Source organism: Homarus americanus, unplaced genomic scaffold, assembly GCF_018991925.1.
Source record: "Homarus americanus isolate GMGI-L3 unplaced genomic scaffold, GMGI_Hamer_2.0 scaffold31037, whole genome shotgun sequence".
NCBI lineage: Eukaryota > Metazoa > Arthropoda > Malacostraca > Decapoda > Nephropidae > Homarus > Homarus americanus.
In genome coordinates, this window is record NW_024722227.1 from 7,497,339 (window position 1) to 7,524,975 (window position 27,637).

A 27,637-nucleotide genomic window follows, 5' to 3' on the forward strand; every position below is an offset into this window, starting at 1 on the left:
CCTTGGTGACTTCAATACCAGAGTTGGCAGAGATGCTGACATTTGGCAGGTAACCATAGGAAGAAACGGAGTAGGCAAGTGTAATCCCAACGGCCTACTCCTCCTCAGCAAGTGTGCTGCACACAACCTCACTGTAACCAATACCTTGTTTAGGCAGGCCAACAAGTTCAAGGGTTCTTGGCAGCACCCACACTGCAAACATTAGCATCTCATTAACTACATAATTTTCAGAGAAAGAGATCGCCGAGATGTCCTCATCACCCGTGCGATGCGTGGCTCAGACCACTGTGACACTGATCATCAGCTCATCAGAGCCAAGCTCTCACTTCACATTGCCCCAAAGCGATAGAGGTAACAAGCCTCCAGAAGAGGCTTTAACACCAAGCTACTGCATACCGAGGCAGACAAGCGCCAGCGCTGGAAAGACGCTGTCGCCACCCCTCCCGCACTAGATGTAGCCCCCCACATGTGCAACTTCAGTGATCGACAATGCCAGTCCCATATTGGCCTCTTTAGTTACCTCAAAACTCACTAACTTAGGTGACATCCTTAATAACTCATATCATTGTATCATGGCTGGATGATCGTCATACTCGATTCCGAGTGACAGCAAAGTAGTAGTAGTAGTGTGTGTGGTACTGTAGTGACTTAGGTGTGTTTTTCACCCTCTAGAGATGGCAGCAGTGAGCGATGGTCACAACAGATAGATGGCTCCCAGGACTTGTCATCACAGATCTATGGCTCCCAAGACTCGCAGAGACTTACAGTACCACCCTGCCGACCCCCACCACCCTTGGTAAGTGCTAACACGTATGGTGTAATTGTCAACATGCTTGCCTCAGAAGCGAGAGGTGCTGAATGAAACTATGAGTAAGTTTCTTTGCCATTGTCTCTGTCTGCCCAGTAGTAGTTGGGAACTTGAATGTTAATTGATTTGTGGATCAGTGTTCCAGCTTAATGGTTAGCCAGAGTAGTTGGGAAGTCTTCTGGGTCATACAGCTTCTTAACTTAAGGTGTGGTTGTTGTGTTGGTGAGAGCTTCTATACCTTAAACAAACTCATGATTAGGTGGCCCTAGGGCCAGCCAGCCTTGAACACAAGGGAAAACCATTAAACAGATACATGGATACATAACAGCTAAGGGTTGTATACATAGACATACCAAAGGGGGGGAGGCGATCCCCATTTTTAACAACAAGAAAAGAAAAAAATAGTAATGATAATGAAATACCAGTAAATAAAAATACACATAATATCGTCAGTTTTTGTACAGTAAACTCATCACGAACATATAGAAAAATATTAATTATCTCGTATTTCAACACTACTGTACCTCAATATTGGAGAACATAATAAGTATAGTATGTAGTTAGGGAGAAGGAATAACAGTGAATGTAGAGAGAGTCTGTGTTACTCTTGATACTGACCAACAACATGGACAAAATTTATTATGATTTTTTTAGAAATTATTCATATATGTGAAATATTTTATCCTTATGTGACCATTGTTTTGTGCTAATGAGACTTATACGTGTGTGAGTGTGTGTGAAATATATATCGGGTAGTAGGTAGTAGGCAGCTATCAAACAGGGAGGTGCTACCGCCTGGGGAAGATATTGGAAGCATAATGTGTTGTCTAATGGTAGACCCTGCTGCCACATGGCATTACAAAAATTGTGACTAAGTCCCAGGTTGCTGATCTGACTTTCTGCCTCATTTACACACAATTGCAGGGTCTCAATTGATTCTCTTACTTTTACAACACAACATGTATATCGTTTCTCACTCTTGATCATCTTATTTTTTACATTTCTGTATTTATTTTTTGTTCTATTTATTTATTTGTTATTTTTACCCCGGAGCCCTGATGTGGGTCGGTGACCTGTGCCTGAGTGGAACAATCCCTGTAAAAAAAATATAGCTGTACAGTAAATATTTTGTCCTTGGTGGGCATGTGCGGGAAATATTGACGAATAGTTTGTCATTTTAGTGCTTGTTTGTGTGAAATGTTGACCAATCTTTTATCCTTATAATGCTTATGTGTGGGAAGTTTTGAATACTATTTCATTCACACGCATCTTGTGTGTTTGAAATACTGTACAGGTACAGTAAAACCTTGCCAACTCGGACCCCGTGATTCTCGAACAGGAAGTCACCCTCAGACACCTTTTCATCCTTCTAGGGCAATATTAGAAATGGACAGGTGAGCTCAGACAACTGCAAGTCTTCCCAATGTTTTTCACACTAAAAGCAATGATTATAGGTATACGCTCCAGTACCACAAGTTCATAAGACAAATGACCTGAGAGGAATAGAATAAAGTAATAAATTCTTAAGATACGACTTTTTCTCACTACACCACTAATTTCATCATATCAAAACTTTTAATGAATTATATGTTTACTATACACAATGTATTGTTGTCCATCCATAATGTATTGAGAGAGTAAAAGAGTCAGAACACGTCATATGACCGCTGTGTCCATGTAATTAGCTACTGAATATTCCCATCTATTTTGTATGAAAATTGGCCAGTGAGTTGTATCTATGTATTGTTCCCAATACTGTATTAAAATCTCTCGAGGTACTTGACTTAGATTCTCCCTTCCATCTCAGACTATTGCCCTTAGATTCTCAAATTTAGGTTGGACTTGGACTCATCCTCCTGTCTCAGACTTAATTACCCTCAGATCTCAGACCTAGGTAGGAATCCAGCCTACTCAGAATATGGACCCTCTTGGACTGCCCTTTCCCCCAATTAATCTGACTTGGCGAGTGTTAATTGTATCGATCAATTGAACCGTTTTATATAATCGGAAAATTTACAGATATAAATTGTCCAACTGTAGTAACAATGACATGGCTAAATCTTTTGAGGGGTACAGCTCTCTTGAAAAGGTTCTGATAAAATACAGGGTGTCCCAGAAGTCTGGAATAAGAAAGCAAACTTTATATTGTTAAGGTTAAACACATTTCTAATGTCTGTATTTTTGTGAAATAACTGACATGCCTTTCTTTAGCTTTTTCTGGTAACATGTAACAACAAGAAGTACACATTTACCTGCCTGGTATACAGGTGCTCCTCTACTTAAGAACGTTCAACTTACAAACTTTCAGAGATACATACATCATCACTGAGGGGGTTTACCTGCCAGAACAGGTGTTTAATGTGGATGAGACTGGATTATTTTGAAGAAAATTCCAGTTAGAACAAACATTACCTAAGAGGAGAAGAGTGAGCCAGGTTTTAAAGCTGTATTAAAGGGTATAACTGTACTAAATATCCATAATGTTTTCATTTTTTACAATATGTTTGGGACTACAAGAGTAAAGTTACAAACAATTGGAATTACAAACAAGCCTCGGGAATGTAACTCATTCTTAAGTAGAGGAGCACCTGTACTGAACTATGAGAGTATTCTATTTATTGAAATATATATAACCAACAAAGAAATATGTTTGTTTAAGTAAGAATACAGTCTACTTTTCACATGAGTCCAGACTTATGAAACAGTCTGTTCATTGATTAACAATACAAAATTGTACTATACAGGTATTGACTTTTTTTACTTTTACTTTTATCCTCTTCGCCACTGATCGGCTTGTTAGCTTGCATCCATGACATACTGATCTCTTTCTTGAAATTTTGACAAGTGTTTTAGATTTGCAACATTCATTTAGTAATATGTTATGTGTATAGGGGTCAAGTCAGAGCAGTGGCAGTGGATATGCAGTGTTGGGTACAACAGCAGCAGCAGGCGGTGGTGGTCGGGGAGTGTCTCAGGGACCCATCACTCCCAGACAAGACCTACAGGACCTCAGTTTGGCAAGGGACATCAGGTCATTAACATTCAACCTACTTGTGCTGTAGATAGACACCTTGACAGATAGAAAGACAGGTGGTGCTGTGTACTATTGCATAGCTGTGAATGAATGTAGGAAAACTAGCCGCTTCCATTTAATACCCCTTAATATTAAACAAAAGAATGAAGGTCCAAGGTGAACATCAGCATTAAAAGTAAGAGGGAAGAAGTGTGTAGTATTTTAATATACTATATACAGGTGTGAATGTGCTGATGACAGTAGAAGTAGAAGAGCATATAAAATTAGTAACAATTTTAATTTCCAAATACCTTTACAGTAATGAGTTAAAAAAAAAAAGAGGATTGTGTTCTGTCAGCGTTGGGGGATGTTCTTAAAAAAATCCATGGTCAAAAACTGGTATATCAGGTGTAAAATTAACGCTGTCACTCCAAGTGTACTGTTGTGGCTGGTGAGCATATGATCCCCTACATCCACAACCATCACAGCACCCACGACCATGATCTCGCTGAGGGAGGGGGTGGCTGGCTGGGTGGGAGGGGAAGTGAGCGCCATTGTCTGTATCACTCTCTACTGTACTGCGCACATCGTTGTCATCCTTAATATCTCTTTAATTCATATTAAGCTACATAACATTCAAATCCACCACGCTTGTAGAGTCACAAAACTGTAGAAAACGGGAAACTTTGGTAAGGGATAACTCGCCTATTGCTTTTGTGTATATGTGCGCATGCATGAGCGCCACAGCTGCACAGCAACAACAAGCGACCACGCGGTCGCCACTTTAAAACGAGCAATCAAACTGTGACAACGTTTGTAATTTTGAGTCCTACTGTTTCCATTTACAGAGTACAGGTAGTTCTGCTATAACGCAATAATTGTGTTCTTGTAAAATATCGTGTTATAGAAAATCGCGTAATGGAAATAACAGGGCTTATGGAGAAAATAGGGTTAGGTGCAGATTACTCGAAATCGAAAAAATTTAGTAGTTAGCCTAACACAAAGGATAGCACAGTCTAAATAAATGTTACATTCATATCTAATAATGAAATCATACAGTAAATGTAACACTTTACCTTGAAAAAATAACTTGATGAGGGAGAAAGGTGATTTTGAGGTTAATAACATCGAGCTTCTCTTCAAGTGTTATATCCTTTCTTTTACGATCACCGGGAATTCTATCACCAGAACGCTTCTTGTTGATATTCTTCTTTACTATATTCACAGTTAATACAGTGGGGTATGCTATAACGAACGAATCCTACTACGAATATTTCTATAACGAACGGTTTTACCTATAAAATTGAGAATGCTATAACGAACGAAACTCCTACAACGAACATTATTTAAAAATTTTTTTTTTCTAATTTATTGTTTTTTTATTACAAATATTAATGATATTCTTTATTTCAGGGGTTTAGATGCATATTTATGCACTTTTTTACAATTTTTACAATTTTATATATTTTTCAGTGTTAAGTGGTTGTATTTGGGGGCCTGGAACGGATTAATCCTATAACGAACGAATGCTATAACGAACAAGGTTCTAGAACCAATTAGATTCGTTATAGCATACCACAAAATTGGAGAAATAGTAAGCAAAAATCACGATATAGCAAACAAGCGTTCGCGTTATACAAATATCGTTCCTAATTCATAAATCGCGTTAGAGCAAATTCGCGTTATCAAAACACGCGTTATAGCAGAACTCACTGTACTGTACAAGCCCATAATAATGGCTCCTAAAGTAGATACGTAAACTTCGTTGTGTGAAGAGAAAGAACACGTTGAAATTGAGTGACCAACTTGAAATAATTAAGAAACTAGAACATGGTGTGAGCAATTCTGTTCTAATGGAAATATACGACATTGGAAAGTCTACAATTTATGATATAAAAAGGGCAAAGAATAAAATTCTAGAATTCACAGCTTTTTCTTTAAAACTGCTCGTTTTGATAAATGAAGCATGCTATATTTGCTAATGAATTAACTATCAAAATGTACCTGTTCATCTCTTCTTTATTCCTCCTTAAATTTGAATTTTAAAAATACTGCCTGAGAATCCGGAAAATCCAAAAATCCGGACCTACCCAATCCCCAAATAGTCCGGATTTTTGGACTTCTACTGTGTGTGTGTGTGTGTGTGTATATATATATATATATATATATATATATATATATATATATATATATATATATATATATATATATATATATATATATATATATATATATATATATATATATATATATATATATATATATATATATATATATATATATATATATATATATATATATATATATATATATATATATATATATATATATATATATATATATATATATATATATATATATATATATATATATATATATATATATATATATATATATATATACACAGTTATACCCCACTTAACGTCAATTGAACCCAGAGGGTCCTGCTAAGTGAACAACAGAACATATGGGATTAATTCCAATAGAAATCGGCCTGACCCCCAAACTCCACTTTTTGAAGGCACATACCTATGTTGTAGTAAAAATAACATCTTAATTTTATGATGGTACATGCACACAATTAATACTTAAGAGAAATACAGTCGCCAAGTTAATGTCCATTCAAATAATGGACTCAACTCCCTCCCCCTCTTCTCACACTACACTCGCTGGCTCTTCCCTCTCAGAGAAATTTTTGGGGGAAAACCAGGTATAGTAATAAATAATACCTCAAACTAAAGTTAGGATAATATAATTGACATTGCTGGATTCCTTGTAAGACCAGGAATATTTTGAATATAAATGTCATATATTTTGCACAAAAGATAACATAGTTACCTAGAGAAAAATTTTTATCTAAAATTTGTATGTTTAATGAAAAATATATGATGTTTATATTCAAAATGATCACCAAATTATAAGAATTCCAGCAATGTAAATTATATTCTGACCGGGTAATTTGTATGAATTTTATGAGCTAAAACAAATATCTTCAGTTAATAAAAAAAAAAATAATCTTCACAACACTATCTGTCAATCAAAGTACCCCACCTTGCCTCCCCCCCTCTTCCAACCACGCGGTCAGTCCCAACCCTCCCCCCACCCCCCACCAATCCTCCCTTCCAGGGTTTTTAACATTTAGTATTAAATAATACCTCAGATTAAAGTTAGGATAATATAATTGACATTGCTGGATTCCTTGTAAGACCAGGAATATTTTGAATATAAATGTCATATATTTTGCACAAAAGATAACATAGTTAATTTGAGAAAAATTTTTATCTAAAATTTGTATGTCTAATGCAAAAATATGATGTTTATATTCAAAATGATCATCAAATTATAAGAATTCCAGCAATGTAAATTATATTCAGACCGGATAATTTGTATGAATTTTATGAGCAAAACAAATATCTTCAGTTAATAAAAAAAAAAAATAATTCTTCACAGGGTAACAGATGGTCGGTCGGTCCCTCCCTCCCCCCCACCCCCCACCAACCGTCCCAAGGAGATGTGTGGGATAACCACTAAATTTTAATAAATAATACCTCAAACTAAAGTTAGGATAATATAATTGACATTGCTGGATTCCTTGTAAGACCAGGAATATTTTGAATATAAATGTCATATATTTTGCACAAAAGATAACATAGTTAATTTGAGAAAAATTTTTATCTAAAATTTGTATGTCTAATGCAAAAATATGATGTTTATATTCAAAATGATCACCAAATTATAAGAATTCCAGCAATGTAAATTATATTCTGGCCGGGTAATTTGTATGAATTTTATGAGCTAAATCAGGCAGGGTGGCGGGTGGGGCAAATCTAAAAATAGCGTCTCGAGCCGGACACTCACCGCGTATATGTGGAAAAAATCCGTGTTAAGTGAAAGTCCAGCTCTGGCGAGGCACCGCGTATATGATAAAACGCGTTAAGTGAAACCGCGTTAGGCGGGGTAATACTGTATATATATATATTGTATATATATATATATATATATATATATATATATATATATATATATATATATATATATATATATATATATATATATATATATATACATATATATATATATATATATATATATATATATATATATATATATATATATATATATATATATGTATATATATATATATATACAATCAACACCTCAACCCGCCCACAAGCCTATGACTGTGACCGGGGAACGCTAACCACTGGACCACCAGGATACTAAAAGCAGTCCTAGACTTTGTTATATTTCACACAAAGCCTGTTCAACGAGCTTATGGCGCCGTGAACCTCTAATGGGGACCACCCGTATCACTTAGGTGGTCAGAGTAACGTTTTACCAGATCCAAGCCAAACACGATCTATATTTTATTAGTTTGTCTGCTGATTTTACGGCAATAAGCTCTGGCGACTGTGACCGGGAACGCTAACCAGTCATAGGCTTGTGTGCCGTGGGTTCAATCCTGGTGGGTTGAGGTGTTGATTGTATGTAGAAGTCCGCTTTTATTGGCTAATGAAATATATATATATATATATATATATATATATATATATATATATATATATATATATATATATATATATATATATATATATATATATATATATATATATATATATATATATATATATATATATATATATATATATATATATATATATATATATATATATATATATATATATATATATATATATATATATATATATATATATATATATATATATATATATATATATATATATATATATATATATATATATATATATATATATATATATATATATATATATATATATATAATTTAGTTAGTGATTTAAGGGCGATATAGAGGATTTTTAGGAGTGTGTCTCATTTGACTCGTTTTTTTGGCTTTATGTGAAGCCCCAGGAACTTAACCCTCGCGTAAGTTGCGAGTCTACTGTATAGCGAACATCCTTTGACCCTGTCTTGCGATATATCCCGACCCTACTGTATCAATGCCACTCAAATCAAACAACTCTTGAGGAATAGTGCTACTATCGAGGATGTGGAGGAGTGAGACGTTGAAGGACGTTCATCCATCAAGGGAGATGAAGATTACTCCTGAGTTGAGTTGCCAAGTAAATAAATATCCTATACAGTGATATCCCCATTAGCAAGGACAATTGGTGCAAAGCACTTCCGGGAATGAGAGATTTCCAAGTAACGAGACGACTCTCTCAAAGGCAGAAAAAACCCCTCATCCCCGGAATTTTCCGGGTAACATAAAAATGTTCTCGGAATTTCCAGAAAATGCGCCTGATTTTCATCTCTAAAAAACGGAAAAAAACTCCCCATCCCCGGAGTTTTCCGGGTATCGGGAAAAATTTCTCTGAATTTTCCGGAAATTGTGCCCCTTGGAAAATCGTTTCCAAAGCCTGACTTTTTTGGAAAATTCTGGCTTTGGGAACGATTTTCCGAGAAAAGTTCAATTACGGCTATCGGAGAGTTCCGGGTTTGAGGGATTCCGGCTAATGGGGATATTACTGTACTGTACTTTACGAAGTACTTCATCCTGCCTGGACATTCAAACCTTGCTGCAAAAATTAAGAACATAGAAGAACGTCACCCGGGCTTTAAGTGATAATTAGAACTGATTTTATTGACTCCGGTATCAACTTTCTTAAGTTTTTCATAAAACAATTGAATCCCCATCATTATATTGTGTTGAAATATTTTGTTTACGGATCTTTTATTGAAAATGTCTTGTATAGAATTTATTCAGGATCATTATGGTACCAAATTCATCTTTTTTAACACAATTAGAACAGATGCTCTGAATTAAAATTTATACACTTTTGCTGGCTGTAAATAATTTCACTCGTGTCCGCAGTTTAAATAGTATACAGTAATGGGAGAGTGTTTGTCTATGCCATGATAAGATGTGTAGTTTAGAGTCATGATAAGATGTGTAGTTTAGAGTCATGATAAGATGTGTAGTTTAGAGTCATGATAAGATGTGTAGTTTAGAGTCATGATAAGATGTGTAGTTTAGAGTCATGATAAGATGTGTAGTTTAGAGTCATGATAAGATGTGTAGTTTAGAGTCATGATAAGATGTGTAGTTTAGAGTCAAGATTAGTTGCATAGTTTAGACTCTCGTAAAACTTTCCCCAGCACCCAGAAACATTCTAGGGATGTGGGATTTTTCAGGGTTTGAGAGATTCATCTCATTACCTGGAAGAGAGTTGCACCAATTGTTCCGGCTAACGGGGATATTATTGCACAATACTTGTATATTGTCACTAACTTGAAGTAATTCTAAACTACTACAATGCAGTACAGGTACTTATTTGTTGGAGTACCCTGTACGTACTTGAAAACTGCCAACAACTGGTAATAGAGTACTGTACTGTACTGCACTGTACTTACAAATTGCCATAAACTTTTGAGAATAGTGTAAACAACACAAATTTGTTGTGATAGTGTACACATTAATTGTTTCTAACTTGCAAATAATTTGCAAAATACTGTATCACTAACTTGTATAAATGTCACAGACCTTATAACTGTGTCTAACTTGCTGTAGTAATTGTAGGCTGCCACTTACTGTTTGGAGTACTTTAAGCTGTTTGTAACGTGTATAAGAACTTATAAGTTATTACCAACTTATTGTAGTACAATTGTTAACTAAGTTATGTTGACAGGTTTGGCCTGCACACTATACTGTCTGTGATGCGTGACTTGCCAGAGCAACTGAAGGAGGTGTCGAGCGAGGTGGTCCGGGCATCCCAGGAACCTGATGTAACCCGAAAGCTCATCAAGGATACCTTCGACAGTCTCCAGTTCTTGGTGTCTGGCCTTGAGAAAAAACTCTCCCAGCTCATACACATTAAGGAAAATGAAGAAGCTCTGAAGCAGTCCTTAGCACAGGTAGGTGTGGGTGTGGAAGAGATAGGTGACTGTGTTTGTGGGGAGAATTAAGTGGATCACTGCAAGTTGACAGTGCAGTGCATTTGGAAAATAAAAGTAGTATAGTTTGTATGAGTAAATATTTATTTAACATGATAATTTATATGCTAAGTCGAAAAGGGATATAATAGGTAGCTGTATTTGAACAATTAGTGTTGGTTGTACTTCATTCAGAGGGAGGATCGAATAACCCAACTGGTGAATAAGGTTGAGGAGCTGAGCAGCGGTGACAGGCAGGAACAGCATGACAAACTGGATGCTCATTTCAGCAGTACTAGGAAGGACATCCGCCGTGAGATGAAAAAGATACGAGATGTAGTGGGTACAATTAATAGGTAAATGTGATGAAGACATATATCTTGTAGATTGTTCTTTGTGTTTTTTGTAGTACATTTGAAAGAGAGGAAGTATAAAAAGAAAGTACTGTACTGGTTTTGGATGTGAAGGAAAATTCTGGGTTGTATGAGAGTTGAGTCCAACATGTTTATAACTTGTGAGTGGTGACATAACACAGATTTTGTGATGGAAGGGACACTGAAATTGCAAGAGCATGATTTTTCTTTCATGCCATTCGACATCTTGGTAAAATGGAATAATAAGGCAAATAACAATAACTTTTAAGATAATTTTATAAATGATAACCTGTAATTTAAGTAAAGAAATGATTTTAAGTTATTTTTACTTTGATTCATATTTTCAAGATGGAAGAAAAGGTTGTCAGATCCCAATGCTTCCTTTCTGGTGTGATGTTGCTTATTAGGTAAAGGTATAGGCAAGGCTGCAGGATTTATGTTATAAGGGGACAGTTGTTTTTTGTTTAATGGAAGGAATGCTAGCTGGCACTTTCTATGCTATAAAACATCTCTATCTTTGTACATTTTATCAATCTATCAAACTTCCTCCATTCTCAACTAAAAGGAATGGAATTACAGTACTAGTAATTTTATATAGAATTAGAGGAGGGAACACTCAGTATGTGAACAGGCCTAACGCACAATATGTGAACAGGCTTTTGTGTGTCATTATTTAATCAGCCACTTGCCACTCATCATATTTAGTGTAACAGTATGGATAATGTTGTGTTGTGCAGTGTGGAGCCAGCGGTAACAAGCTTGCAGTCACACATCACAAAGGTGGAAGAGACACTGACAGCCAAGATGAAAGAACTCCAGACCTCTCTCACCCACCACACATCCCCCTTACACCCTCGTCTGGATGACTTCTTGACCTCCACCCAGCAAACCTCTGACCAGGTACTGCTTGTAAAGACCTGTATGAACATAGGGGGGTCATTCATTTGCTTGTTATCTCCTTAAGTTTTGTGTTTTGGTGATATCAGTTGAGTTATTATAAAAGGTTTTAAGCTTGGAGATAATTTCATACTGGCAAGATACTAATTCTTGTACTGTACAGTGTTATGTACAGTCGCTCAAAAAAGTACAGTAATGTGTCCTCCAATATTGCAGTGTAAGGTGAATCATCGTATTGTGAATCATTTGTTATTAAAATAAAGCAATAATAATGAGATGCGTTCCCAAGTCTGACCTTTTCATATCTTTTGTGTGGCTTTTTACCCTCTTTCCCCCCAAAACAATACAATTAATGAAAATTGCAAACTATATTCTTTAAATTATGTTTCTGAATGCACCTTATTTAAATTTTAATGCTTTGTTCTGTTAATGGATCCACTTCAGAAAATATGTTCATTGCTTGCTCCATATAATATCCACAGACCTCTCATCTTTTTCATTTCATTTTTAACACATCTAGTTTCTCAGCTAAGCTTATACACTTTCTATTAGCTTTTGAAACAACACTACCAACACTTGCTCTCTTGCTCATTTTGAATAGGGATGCAAAAATGCTGTAAGAAACCTGAGAAAGTTTTTCTCCTGTTCCTGTTCAGATGCATGAAAACAAAAGGTCCGCCAGCTGTGACTGTTGTTACCGCTCATTAGCAAGGCAGCTTCTTTGTGCAAGGCGCCCTTCATTTTTTTCAGTATTTTTTTTTTTTTATAATACATATTGGGATTTAGTTATTATTTATGAGAAAATGTAATTTTATTTTTATTATATTTTGGTCGTAAATACTATTGAAATAAGGACGTAAATTGAATTGGGTCCTAAATTAACTAGGGTCTTAAATATGAAAAGTTGTTGGTCGAACCATTGCTATCGGAGGCTTTACTTTTTTTTTTTTTTTATTTTTTAGTTTATTGGGCACCCCCCTACATCCTGTACAAGGTGAAGCACAGAAGCGCTTACAGCGCCCATCTGGGAAGCATGCTAAGTTCATGCTTGCCTTTATGTCTCATGAGTTAAGGGTGTAGAAGCCTGAAGGGTCATAGGTTTTTGTCAGCAAGTTATTGGAAGCTCCAACAACTTTCCCTGAATACGAATTTGCAACTTTTTGATTTACAACAGGTATCTACTTTACTGCTAGGTGAACAGGGACCAAGGGGGGCTAGGAAGTGTGTCCAAACAACTTTTCACCAGCCCGGGAATCGAACCCGTGACATCTCGCTTGCGAGGCAAGAGCAGTACCGCTCTACCACCGGCGCCCCCAAGGAGGCTTTACTGTATCTAAAAAATATTGTTCATGACAATATGACACATTGGACGTATGTTTTTGTGGGAAATTGCAGAGGACCAGGCAACAGTACCCAGACAACAGGGGTTGTATTGTTTGTTTTGACATCCCTCAGACCCCACTTTTCAGATATTTTTTTGAGTGACTGTACATAGGGGTAAGTCTTTTTAATTTGGTTTCATCCTTACTTGCAGAGAGCAAAGTTTTTTTTCTATGTATGAATGTCTCTGTCTGTGACCAAATTAGATCAAAATTAATTTACTAACTCCAGTAAACTTCCTCGAATACAGACTAATTAGGGGGGGGGGGGGTTGGTTTGGCCGAAATTCTGGGTTGGGTGGTGAGCTGCATTGCATTGATTGATTGATTGATAACACTTTGACTGAGTAGTTAGCTCTGGTTCATGCTGATGAGAGGCTCCACTGTATGAAGTTCGCTGTTCACTTGAAAAGGTTAGAATTGGAGTGACCAAAAATGTGCCTTCAGAATATAGTCCGAATAACGTTGCTCTTTTTTGGAACATCTACCACGTAAACCAGCGGCTTGCTGTGTTTCAAATGATGAACAACGAGAACTCCCTGTTTATGCAATTTTCGTGAAGGTCGTTGCTGGTTGATGTCAGAGAACTACATCTTTGATTTTATATGTGAGAAGTTAGTCAAATGTTAAGGTTAACTGTGTATATGTATAAAAAAAAGTTCTGAACAATAAAAGACAATTCAACTGATTTATATGCAGTACCTGTGAAGAAGATATCTGAAAATAAATATTTCCTGTACTGTACGGGTACTTATAAATTTTAATGAAATTTGGCAGTGCCTGTCCTTGGTCGTCAACGTGCAAGCTGTGTTCATGAAATTGCTTTTACATACAGTCCATACTGATACTTCACTATAACGAGGTTCACATTAACAATAACGACTACAGTAAAACCTCGATTAACCGACTTTCTGATTACCGTCAATCCCGAACCCCTATTTTTTGTTTTGTTTTTTTCGGGGATTAGCCCACCTGGGCACAGGTCACTGACCCACATCAGGGCCTGTGGGGCGATAATGTAATAATATTAATAATGATAATAATAATAATAATAATAATAATAATAATAATAATAATAATAATAATAATAATAATAATAATAATAATAATAAAGAACAATAAAGAAATGCAAAAATGAAAAAAAAATCGAGAGTGAGAAAAAATGTACCTGTATGTATGTTGTGTTGTCAATATAAGAGAAACAATTGAGATCAGCAACCTGGGACTTGGTCACAATTTTTTTGATGCCATATGTTCTTTGAATTTTTCATTTATTATTCACGGTTTCTGTGCTGGTTCATATTTATTTACTAAAGTGGTTAATGTTTTAAAGCAAATTCTATTGAAATATGAATGGCAAATGAATAGAGGGACTTAAATGAGGTAGGTTAGGGAAAGGTACTTTGAAAATGTATGTTTGTTTCTGTAGACTTTATGTACAGTAATACCCTGATTTACACGGTCAATTGAACCTGCGGAGTAGAGCGTAAAACGAGAAACGCGTAAATGGAATAACAGAACATATGGTGAATAATTGAAATAGAGACTGGGCCGACTCCCAAACTCCACTTTTTCCGACACAATACCTACGTTGTAGTAAAAATAACAAAATAATTTTATGATGGTATGCACACACAATTAATATTTAAGAGAAATACAGTCGCCAGGTTAATGTCCATTCAAATAATGGACTCAACTCCCCCATGCTCGCTGGCTTCTCCCTCTCTGAGAAATGTTTGGGTGAAAACACTAGATTTTAAGGTATATAGTAACAAATAATACCTCAGACTAAAATTAGGATAATATAATTGACATTGCTGGATTCCCCGCAAGACCAGGAATATTTTGAATATAAACGTCATATATTTTGCACAAAAGATAAAATGTTGGCTCTTTGTAATCAAAATTCTTACATTAGATCTAAAATTTGTATGTCTAATGCAAATTCCATGATGTTTATATTCAAAATAATCACAATCTTATAAGAATTCCAGTAATGTAAATTATATTCTGGCCAGGTAATTTGTATGAATTTTATGAGCTATAACAAATATCTTCAGTAAATAAACAAAATATACTTGACCCAGACACTATCTGTCAATCAAAATACCCCACCTCTGGCTCCCCCCCTCTTCCCACACTCGCTGGGTCCCTCCCTCCCTCCCTCCCTACCAGAGAAATGTTTGGGTTAAAATAGTATATTTACACTTTTAGTAATAAATAATACCTCAGACTAAAATTAGGATAATATAATTGACATTGCTGGATTCCCCGCAAGACCAGGAATATTTTGAATATAAACGTCATATATTTTGCACAAAAGATAAAATGTTGGCTCTTTGTAATCAAAATTCTTACATTAGATCTAAAATTTGTATGTCTAATGCAAATTCCATGATGTTTATATCCAAAATAATCACAATCCTACAAGAATTCCAGCAATGCAAATTATATTCTGGCTGGGTAATTTGTATGAATTTTATGAGGTAAAACAAATATCTTCAATAACTAAAAAAAAAAATTATACTTCACCCTCGCAAATGAGTAAATTCACCTCTTAAATCGGGCATCCCGGTTCTGGCAAGGTACAGGTTGACAAACCTTTATCCGAAATTCCAAAAACCGAAAAGCTCTGAAAACCGAAAGTGTTTTTTGTGGAGCAATTTTTTTTTTTTTTTTTTTGTAATAGCCCACCTGGGCACAGGCCACTGACCCACATTGGGGCCTGAGGGTGAAAATGTAATAGTAATAATAATTATAATAATTATAATAATAATGATAATACAGTACTAATAATAATTATTCATAGTAAATAAAATTTTTAATAAAAAATACACAAAAATAAAATAACAATAACAATAATAATAATAATAATAATAATAATAAAGAAATACAAGAATGAAAAAAAGATCAAAAGTGAGAAACACAACCAAGACCGATGAATTATTAATATTATTATTATTATTATTATTATTATTATTATTATAATCATTATAATTATTAGTAATATGATTATATTTTAGCCCCCAGGCCCCAATGTGGGTCAGTGACCTGTGCCCTGGTGGGCTGATCCCTGAAAAAAAAAAAAAAAAATCTGAAAACCGAAAAATTCCAAAAACCGAAATGCATCTGGTCCCAAGGATTTCGGATAAGGGATTGTCAACCTGTACCACGTAAATGACCAAACGCGTAAACGAGAACCACGTAAACCAAGGTATTACTGTACTATATGACCGCAAGCAGTGTGTGGTGATTAATGGCACGAAATCATCACCTGTACCTGTCACAAGCGGGGTACCACTGGGCAGTGTATTGGGACAGCTGTTGTTTTTTTGTTTCATAAATGACATGCCTGATGTTGTACACTCCCCCATACAAATGTTTGCGGATGATGCCAAGTTATTTCAGGAAATTAAGAACCAAGCAGACTGTGAAGAGCTGCAGAAGGACCTCTGTGGGCTCCAAGAATGGTTGAAAAAATGGCTGTTGAGATTCAATGTCACGAAGTGTAAGAGGATGCACCTGGGGTGTACTAATGGTAAGGAGGCGTATCATATGTCCCAACGGGATGAAGAAACTGCACTATTTGAAACAATGTGAGAAGGACCTAGGTGTGTATGCTGGCAATAAGCAGAAGTTTCGGGCCATTGCAAGAAGAAGGTAAATCAGGCAAATAAATTATTAGGTCTTATAGGAAGGTCGTTCAGATATCTAGATGGTCCGTCCCTCGTAACGATCTTCAAGAGTGAAGTGCTTCCCCATCTTGAGTATTGTCACCCCATATGGTTCCCGAGATATGCTAGGGACTGTCAGTTGGTTGAAAATGTTCAAAGGAGGGCCACCAGACTGGTGCTTGCACTTCGGCACCTCAACTACCCTGAGGGATTAGAGCGCCTGAACTTGCCTAGCTTGTATACTATCGACGGGCAAGGGGCGACCTAATTGAGGTGTATAAGCATCTTGAGGGGCACTACTCAGTCAGTCAAGTGTCCTTACTTGGAGCTGGCAGACGCTCGCCCCACAAGGGGTCACAGCTCAAGACTGAAGAAGCCGCAAGTCCAGAAAACTGTGAGGGCAAACTTTTTCGGAGTGAGAGTTGTGAACTCTTGGCACAGTCTACTAGAGAGTGTTGTGACGGCACCAAGTGTGAGCTCTTTCAAGATCAGACTTGACCAACACTGGAGCAGGTTCAGGTACATTCAGGAGTCGGTGCATGCCCAGTACTTGCCAACAGTGCATAACAGAGACGTGACTGATCGCCCAAGCGGCTAACGAGCCGATCAGTGGTGAAGAGGATAAAAGTGAAAGTAAAAATACATTAACAAACCATTTTAACACAAAAACGATCAGTAGCATAAGTTGATAGTCACTCAGGGCGGTCATCTTCATGAAGTCAGCGAGCGGGGAGGTTTGTTTTGATCAGAGTGTGTGAACAGGTGTGGTGTAACCTACTCACTTATCTGTGACAATGTTACGTAACCTCTTTACCTGTGTGTGAGCTGTTAGTTGTTAAAGTGAAGTATGGACTGTATTCATTACTTTTTTATTTCTTTTATTGTGGAGACTGGGAGTTACTTGTAATAATAATAATACTGGTAATGAAGCATCATCTGAGTGAATATAAACACAACCTCTGAACAATTGACATGTCTTTCCTGAATCTGAATACATCTCAAGGAAGTATAAAGACAGTTTCATTTCCAAAGTACTGTATATGTATACTATATATGGAAAAATTCTTAAATTTGGAAGATTTTGGATCATGGAGAAGTGAGGATTATGTTGCCTGAAAGTTTAGCATTGGAATTATGCAAGGAGGAAACTCACTTGTAGGGCACACCGGCTTAATATGTCAACATTGCACACCACTTACATTCCTTACCTCACAGACACATCAAATTAATTCCCACAGCTGACGTAAATTCTACTAAATTTTTTTCATCATTTAAGTCACTTCTCGAGCCAGACTAATACCTGTAGTACAAATTTAAAGCATTATCAATTTCACTCCCTGAGCTGTCTCTTACCCTCAGGTACAGCTGTCCATCCACAACATGGTGGAGAAGATGACTACACTACCCAAAGATGTTGGTACCCAGGTGTGTCAGGTGTGTACCTCACTCCCTTGTGAGAGGGTAGGTGGTGATGACATTCATGGTGAGAGGGTAGGTGGTGATGACTATCATGGTGAGAGGGTCGGTGGTGATGACTATCATTGTGAGAGGGTCGGTGGTGATGACTATCAGTGTGAGAGGGTAGGTGGTGATGACTATCATTGTGAGAGGGTCGGTGGTGATGACTATCGTTGTGAGAGGGTAGGTGGTGATGACTATCATGGTGAGTGGGTAGGTGGTGATGACTATCATTGTGAGAGGGTCGGTGGTGATGACTATCGTTGTGAGAGGGTCGGTGGTGATGACTATCGTTGTGAGAGGGTAGGTGGTGATGACTATCATGGTGAGTGGGTAGGTGGTGATGACTATCATGGTGGTGGGTAGGTGGTGATGATGATCATTGTGAGAGGTGGTGATGACTATCATTGTGAGAGGGTAGGTGGTGATGACTATCATGGTGAGGTAGGTGGTGATGTATCATGGTGAGAGGGTAGGTGGTGATGACTATCATGGTGAGTGGGGTAGGTGGTGACGACTATCATTGTGAGAGGGTAGGTGGTGATGACTCATTGTGAGACGGTAGGTGGTGATGACTATCATGGTGAGTGGGTAGGTGGTGATGACTATCATTGTGAGATGGTAGGTGGTGATGACTATCATGGTGAGTGGGTAGGTGGTGATGACTATCATTGTGAGATGGTAGGTGGTGATGACTATCATGGTGAGATGGTAGGTGGTGATGACTATCATTGTGAGAGGGTAGGTGGTGATGACTCATTGTGAGAGGGTCGGTGGTGATGACTATCTCTGTGGGTATTATGAGGACAGATGGTTAATAAGGTAAAACCATTTGTTAAAGGTGATGAGTGAGTCATGTGTTACAGATGATGCGTGCGATGGTACACAGTGGTTCCTTAACAGCAGCAACTGGTGCTACCACGGCTAACAGTTTGTTCAGTCCCAGTTATGGAGCCTATTCTGCGCACCGACCCATCTTCCCCCTGGCTGAGGTATGTCTTGCAGTTTCCTCTTGAGTTGCTTGCACAGTGTTCCTTTATATTATTGATATAATGGATAGGAATTAAATTCTTTCTTACGTACTCATAGTTTTAGGGACAAAATAAAAAAAAAATTATGAGAGAAATTGTGATCAAAGACATTTGAGTAACAAATGGGGGTTTCAATTTGTCTAAATTACAGGTTATATTTATTAATTTATCTTTGATTAAAGAATCCACTTAACTACAGTATTTCCTTTCTCTCTTGACCAAATTTTGCCAGGGTTACCGATAGTGAAGTGAAATAATCGTACATTTTGTTTTTTGTTGTCGTTGCAGAGTAATTACCGTAACCAAGTGTCTCCAGTGGCACATGTGTCACCCATAGCCCAGGTGTCATCCCATGTCAGCATGGCCCCACCCGCCACCCATCCCACTAACACCCACAATTCTCACCGTAAGCTAGATAGGAATACTCGCCCCACCCCTCAACCTCGACTCTCTGCTCCAGCACGTCTAGACCAAAATAGAACACCAAGGCCCAAACCAAATACAACACTTCAACCCAACCCAAGTATGCCTTCACATCAATATGGTGGGGATACACTACAGATCATATCACATCCTCCACATTGTGACCAAATGGCAACACCTCAACCCAGACTAACCATAGGTGGGAGTGATGCCCTGAGACAAACAGCCCGGGAAACTGCAACAGCCAAGAAACACAAGGATATGATGATGCTTCAGTCCAGTGAGAACATTGAAGAGAATGTTATTTGTTCTGAAAAGGTTAGTCCTGTCTTATACAGGTTAGACCTCACTAATCAAGGAAGCTTTGGACCAGACCGGTTCAGGATTAATGAAAATTCTGAATCATCGAAGCCTAGGTTAAAAAAGGCAAAATAATGCATAATATGTACTATTACAGTACTGTCTTAATTTCTTCAGTATAGACATCTTTTCTAAAATAGTTTGTCACATGCTTACGTTTTGCCATGTTACAACCACTTCCACTGCTTGCTAGTCTCTTAGGGGGCATATTTAGGGGTAAATTATAAATAATTAAAGGTAAAATAGTGGCAACAGCCACTAGAAATAAGCTATGGCACTGTCCCAACCTATTGAAGCTGCCCGACTATTGGGTCCCGGATTATCGGGGTCCAACCTGTATTAATATTGCCTCCTACATTAAAGGATGAGGTGTTCATATTGGATTGATCTGTTCCATGAGCTTGTCCATCTACAGTACAGTAATCTAACCGTTAGATGGGCTCTTCAATCCCTGGAACTCTCCAGTAGCCGGTAGAAGTAACTCATGTGTCATACTGTACATAGTGCTACCTGCTGCAGTGACTGCCTCATTCATGTATAACATCCTACAGATTTCTTTTATTTATTTACTGCTTTGATGGATAGGAAGCTACTGGCTTTTTTTACAGCTTCACATGAGTACAATACAATACAATACAATACAATGTAATTTTCATGTGTTAACTTTTAAATTAATCATGTTTAAAATTTATGTATGTTGGTCATACAGGACCAAATTGACACTAAAAATTCTATGACAATTAATGCTAATTTTTAAAGGCCCAAGTCTATATTCGGGATGAAGATAGATCCCTTAGAAAAACCTCATATAACCACAAAATCACCCTTTGGTAAAATACCCCTCTGTGTCTAAGAGGATTTCTGTACCTTCAAGTAACCTTTTAGTATTGCAGATTGTTGAATGTGAGGAGGATCATGCTGGAGGAAAAGAAGAGGACCCAAAGGGTTTGTGTCATGCTCCCCCAAAATTAATACGGAATGGGACACAACACTTTACACCCCAAAAGGCCTACACGCTGATAAAACTTAATTCTAAATGCCAGGTACAGTATGTAGAGTTAGCATGTACAATACTGTACGGGGCTTGTATACTTGTGTCGGAGAGCTGAACGATTATTGAGATCAAAGTTTAAAAAAGGCAAGAACAAGTGGTGTTGGATAATGGTTCTCTGATATTTTGTGTTGAAAGAAATTATGAAAGGTCATAAAGGCAGAGAAGTTTTATTGTTAGTCTTTATCTCTCCACAGCTGCTGTATTCTGGCACACACCCTATCACTTCTCCTCACACACATCTGCAGACTCCTCTTAGTCACCCTTCTCATATACTGTATAGTTGGGTCTTCATTTCCCTTGTCAATTGAACCCACGTTGTACCGCGTAAAACGAGAAACGCGGAAATGAAATAACAGAACATATGGGATTAATTGAAATAGAGACCGGGCCGACCCCCCAAACTCCACTTTTTCCGACACAATACGACACAATACGTATGTTGTAGTAAAAATAGTATCTTAACTTTATGATAGTATGCACACACACACATAATATAGAAGAGAAATATCAGTAAGAGAATAATATACTGTACCAGACTTGACAACGAAGGTCTTGGAAGGTAGCTTTTTCCAAAACAGACCGGATTCATCCATGTTGAACATCTGGTCGTCGGTGTACTGTCCTTCCTCCATAACGTCATGTAAGAACGGAGGGAAATCACTCGCCGCAACACGGTCAGCACTCGCTCCTTTACCACCAATGTTAATGTTGGTGATCTTGTTCCTCTTCTTAAACCCTTGCAGCCACCCAGAGGAAGCAGTGAAGGGTTTGGGCTCTGCAATTCCTATCTTACGTGCCACTGCTACGTACAGTTCACGTGCGTACTCTTGAACCGACCGCGTGTCCACCGCTATGTTCCGTCATGCCTGACGAATCAAGTAGCTCATAAGTAAATTCTCCGTATTGAGAAGCACCTTGTTCTGGCAGTACTTCACCATTGAAGCACCTGCAGACTTTGCGATGTTCATGTGTTCTTTTATCTTGGCTGCATCCTTCTTGATCGTCCGGATCGTAGATTCGTTAACACCATGCTGGCGCGTCGAGATCAACCTGTCTCGTTCCTTTTTCTAACTCTTGTATTATCTTGTACTTCACCTCGTAACTTAGGGCACGTCGTATCTTCTTTGGCTTAGGGCAGCTGGGTCCAGGTAATGCAAGGTTTTTCTGTGGTGGTGGAGGTCCAGTGGAAGCCATTCTTACGAGATTAGCGAGATTATCCGAACAATAGGACACAGTATACACGGGGTGACTGGGAGGAACGTAACTGACGCGGCTAGGTCAAGCGGCTTCATCCCTCCCGCGGCAGGGCACATCATATTACATTAAACCAATCACAGCTAGCGGCAGAGGGAGGTAAGGATGCGTGGCCCAATCACAGTCTGATACATCATATGACGTCACCGATAACGCAACAGAGACATACACTGCGCAACCTACTCGTGCCACTTACCCAATATGGCAGGAGATGGCGGAAGGTCTAAATCCAAAATTGGCGCGGCGCGAAAGAACCGCGAGTCGCTCTCCGCTTAAATGACCAAATTTACCGCATAAATCAAGGATCTCACTTCTGGCAAAGTACAGTGAAAATGACAAAATGTGTAAACGAAAACCGCGTAAATCCAGACTCAACTGTACTTAATTCCTTCATTTTTACTGGACTGTACAGTAAAACTTCTATACACTAGAATTAGCTTTTTTAGAACTCTCTTGAGGTGCTTCGGACTGGTCCTTTATTCTAGGGAGCCACCGCAACTTGGTTCTAACCAGAACCTTGATTTTTATGAAATTCCAGTTTTGGCCAGAACATGAACTTTTTATAGTGGTACTAGTTTACTGTTTCATAAATTTAAATAAAATTCACTGTTAATGCTTCTGAATTCTAATGGATAACGTACAGTAAGATCTCATATTTCCTGCGATTTCTTTTCGCGTTTTTTAATTTTGTGAGCACTACCTAATGCAACCAAGTCTTATATTTGGCGTAAAATATCGCGAGTTTCGCGAGATCCAGCCAGCTGAATGCTGGCCACCGTCTTGAATGACGTCATAGCCCTCATACCAGTTACAGTCATTTCTGCTACAACTCGTGTTTTGTCAATGCGAATTGGTTGTAACGCGATTGATGAATAGGGGAACGCTGTTTGTAAAACGCGAACTTTTGCATACGAATGTTGGCTATAACACGATTCTATCCTCTGTTTTTATTCCATCCTCAACGTTTTAAGCATGGCATGGGGTTATGTAATGTTTACAGTTCACGTTCAACATCACATGTTCAATCGATTCGTGTCTTGTTTGTGAAGTGTTTTATGAGAGGTATGTAAATTCCGTTTTTTTTTTTTTTCCAAATTAGCTGTTAACCATAAATACTGTATGAAAAGAATAAGTAAAAAGAATGTTTCACAGTGAGGACTAATAACGGTTTACACCAGCGCTCTCTGTTTACATCACGTGATCAGTTAAATCTCGCGGTTTCTGTCGATTGCTCCGTGATTTTTGCTGTTCTCTCCAATTTTGTGTTAGCAATGAATGTGGAAAGACATGGTAAGAAGAATGACCCCAAGAAGCGTTCTGGTGATCGAATTGCCGGTGGTGAACGTAAAAGAGGTTTACAAGAACGCACCTATCGCGTTGTAGCCCGCGCCATCCTAGCGACCACCCGGGCTGTTATTGTGTGCTTTTTTGGGTGGTGCTACCACCTGTCGAGTCAAAATAATGGCCTCTACCTCTACTGGGGGTCCTACTGGTGCTGGTGGGGGTGGGACAGATCCACCTAAGCGGCCAAATAAGGAAAAGGTGAAGCGGGACTATCATAAGGGAGTTAAGTTTGCCAAGTACTCGATGCAGGATAAGCAGCGTGTGATTAAGTTACTTGAGGAAGGCCTAAAAACTAGTTTCCGGAAAGCACAATCAAGTCAATAGAGGCAGAATTTGTATCATTTGGAAGTTATAAATGGGAAAATCAGAGGTTGATGTAGAGTGGCCAGTCTATATTGTTATTTATCCCATTAGTTTATGTATTTGCATTTGGCTAATTTGAATTTGGCGCAATTTTTCCAGTCTATATTACTTGCAAAATACAAGATCTTACTCTAGCATAAAAAGTACTGAATGGTTAAAGAATATTGATGTATGTGTAGCAAAATATTTATTACATCTTAAATCATGTAAGTAATATCTCTGTTAGCCGAAATCCCTCATACCCGGAAATCTCCAATAGCCGGAATTGAAATTTGCTCGGAAAATCATTCCAAAGCCGGAATTTTCCCAAAAATCCGGCTTCAGTAACAAATTTTCCGAGATTGAAAATTGAGAGAATTTTCTTAAAATTTCTTGAATTAAGATGAAAGTTTTTTTTCTGGTGGGGGGGGGGGACTTGACTCAATGTCAGGTGGAGGTAGAGTGGGGGATTAGTGGTCTCATATTACATATACACACGGTGAACCCTCGCTTTATGCGGTCGATTGAACCCACGGAGGCCCGCGTAAAGCGAGAAACGCGTAAAGTGAACAACATAACATGGGATTAATTGAAATAGAGACCGGGCCGACCCCCCAAACTCCACTTTTTCAGACACAATACCTACATTGTAGTAAAGATAACTTATTAATTTTATGATGGTATGCACACACAATTAATAAATTAAGAGAAATATCAATAATATTAGGATTTTTAACACTTACCAGAAGTCTTCTGGTTGAAGCTAGTTTGATTAAGGAATTAAAATCAATAAACCTTAGTGATGGTCAGTTCAAAACTGATAATATGTTACATAAATTTATTTGTCAGTGGCCCACGGTTAAAAATGCTTTGAAAACCTTTGATCTAGATGTATGATAGTTATTTAGTGGGTTCCTTATTTTTGACCTGACCTGACTAGTCACGTCACCCCCCCCCCCTTCTCTTTAGCTCCTCTACGTGTGTGTTGGTGTGGGGATTAGTGGATGACTTCATTATGACCTGACCTCATGTTTTTAAGGTCACCCTGTATATTTAAGCCTCTCTCTGTCCATGTAATCCATGTAATCCAGGTTCAGTATTCTCAAAACTCTTTGATTTGTTATTTATAGACCCTGCATGTCACACACAGCCTCATCTAAGACTTAATATTGTTCTTTCCTCATCAAATTTGAAAAGAGGCACTGGAAGTGGAGAGGAATCTCTAGGAACTTTTTTACAGGTCAGTGTAGTTCATTTAGTTTGAGACCTGTAACAGAATTCTGATCCATGATTTGGGTTGCAGGAAACCTTGGTGCTGGACTGTGACAGTAGCACCAGCTCTGATGGTTCGCCAGTGTTAGTATCCAGGAAGACACCTAGACTCTCTGCTCTTACCACTGCATCTTCCACATGTAATATTAACCCTTTTACTACTATACTGATAAAACTTCCAAACTACATGGAAATTTTGAAGTCTTTTCTGATGTTGCAACAGTCATATGGGATGAGTTCATTGAATATAAATTGTAAATGATATTTGAGGATTAATTTCAAGTTAAAAAATTTCAATCCACCAACCCTTAAATTGGGGGAGGGTAGTAGTCATGGTGTGTGTGTGTGTGTGTGTGTGTGTGTGTGTGTGTGCGTGCGTGCGTGCGTGCGCGCGCGTTAAGTGAAAGTTTGGATTTTGTGTTGTTTGTTTATTAGTGTGAAAACTATTACCTCTCCATATTTGGAGCTGATAGAATATATACAGTACCACACAGGAGTAATGTTCTCCCAACACGGAGTAAGTGGGTGTAGACATTGTTCTTGTTTATGTTTTACCTTATTTATAATGGCCACCCACTAGAGGTGTGCAAATGAAATGTAATAGAATCTGCTTTAAAATATGTGGATTTATTGGTTATCTGCTTGACAGATGATTGGGTGGAAGGCAGCCAAGAGTGTGAAGAAGTACCTAAGATGAAACAAGAAAAGAACCGGTTACCTACTTCCTGCCACAACCACCAGCAAGCATCAGTCACTGTTGAGAAGGAAATAGTTGCCTCTAATGTAAGGAAGACAAACACCATTGAAACACCTTTGAGGGGTGAGGTAGTAAGGGGCAGTGGAGCTGTGGTACATTTAGTGAATGGGGATGACACTGGTGAGATTATGCATATGGAAAGCACATTTGCTACTTCTCACCGACCAGTAGTTAATGAGGAATTGCAGCCTCTCTCTTTTTTCACTCCTGTAAGACCAGTGTCTGTGAATAAACGGAAGTCCTTTGAATCTATTCCTCGATCACAGTCTGGTACTGGGCATGTAACGCCACTTATTCCTTCAGCATTAAGAAAAAGCCGTGCTCGTCGCTACCTCACACCTTATACTAATGCCAAACTCGAACTAATGATTCTGAGTAGCAACAAAAAAGTGTAAGAGAGACACCTTATATGAGTTTAAAATGGGTCTTGTGTGTTGTTGATGCAATCTGTACATACTTAAAATTGATTAGTGTTTGATTATAGGCTAAGGATGTGTGTTATTATTTGTCTGTTTGTATTGTACTAACCAAGGTTTGTACAGAATAGAAGATTTCACGATATATTTTTATTAAAAAATTTCTGTATGTTAAAATTTTTGGTGCATTTGATTTTTATTGGGATTCACCTTCTTGGGTGTTAAAAGAGGTGACTTACCAGGGATGAAGATATGTAGATGCATCTTCTCCAATAATTGGAAACAGAGTTTAACAAATTGCTCTATGTGTCATAACTTTAGAGTACAAATAATGTACTGGTTGTAACTGTGGTAATTAAAAATTATAATCATATAAGGGCATTATCTTCAGTCAATGGCTAGCTCAGGGGTGGAGGTAGATAACCATGACCCCTTTCACAATTTCAAATAAACACGGAAGATAAAAAAAATGTAATTTTCCATTTGTAAAACCAATATTTAAATGCCTTTAGTGAGCACATTTAGTGTAAGCCATGGCATGAGAAGACATACAGTACACTACAACATTTTAGTAATTCTCAAATTATGAATTACAACAGAATTTATTGAAATGAAAATAATTAGTTTGGTTCCAGAAGCCAACAAATACTCATAAACTGTTCCAAAACTGCTTTATTAAACACTAAACTCTGTACATAGTAATATCTTCATTAGCCGGAATCTCTCTAAATAACCAGAACTCTCTGATTGCCAGAATTAAAATTTACTGAGGGACACATTTTCTGGAAAATTGCTATAAGATTTTCCCAGTACTGTACCTGGAAAATTCCAGGGATGAGGGAGTTCTTTCTAGGTTTGAGAGATGAAAA

General features: G+C 37.7%; 1 protein-coding gene across 1 annotated transcript; it reads left to right on the forward strand.

The window, feature by feature from the left end:
- Positions 1-32: 32 nt before the first annotated feature.
- On the forward strand, positions 33-27,637 carry LOC121862503. Its single transcript, XM_042360810.1, has 12 exons — positions 33-49; positions 673-796; positions 3,700-3,839; positions 10,490-10,715; positions 10,929-11,089; positions 11,845-12,007; positions 18,417-18,491; positions 19,382-19,507; positions 19,835-20,287; positions 21,223-21,372; positions 25,627-25,735; positions 26,245-27,637. Exons 1-12 carry the CDS (start codon positions 33-35, stop codon positions 26,745-26,747), a joined length of 2,247 nt encoding a protein of 748 aa, XP_042216744.1. The 3' UTR covers positions 26,748-27,637.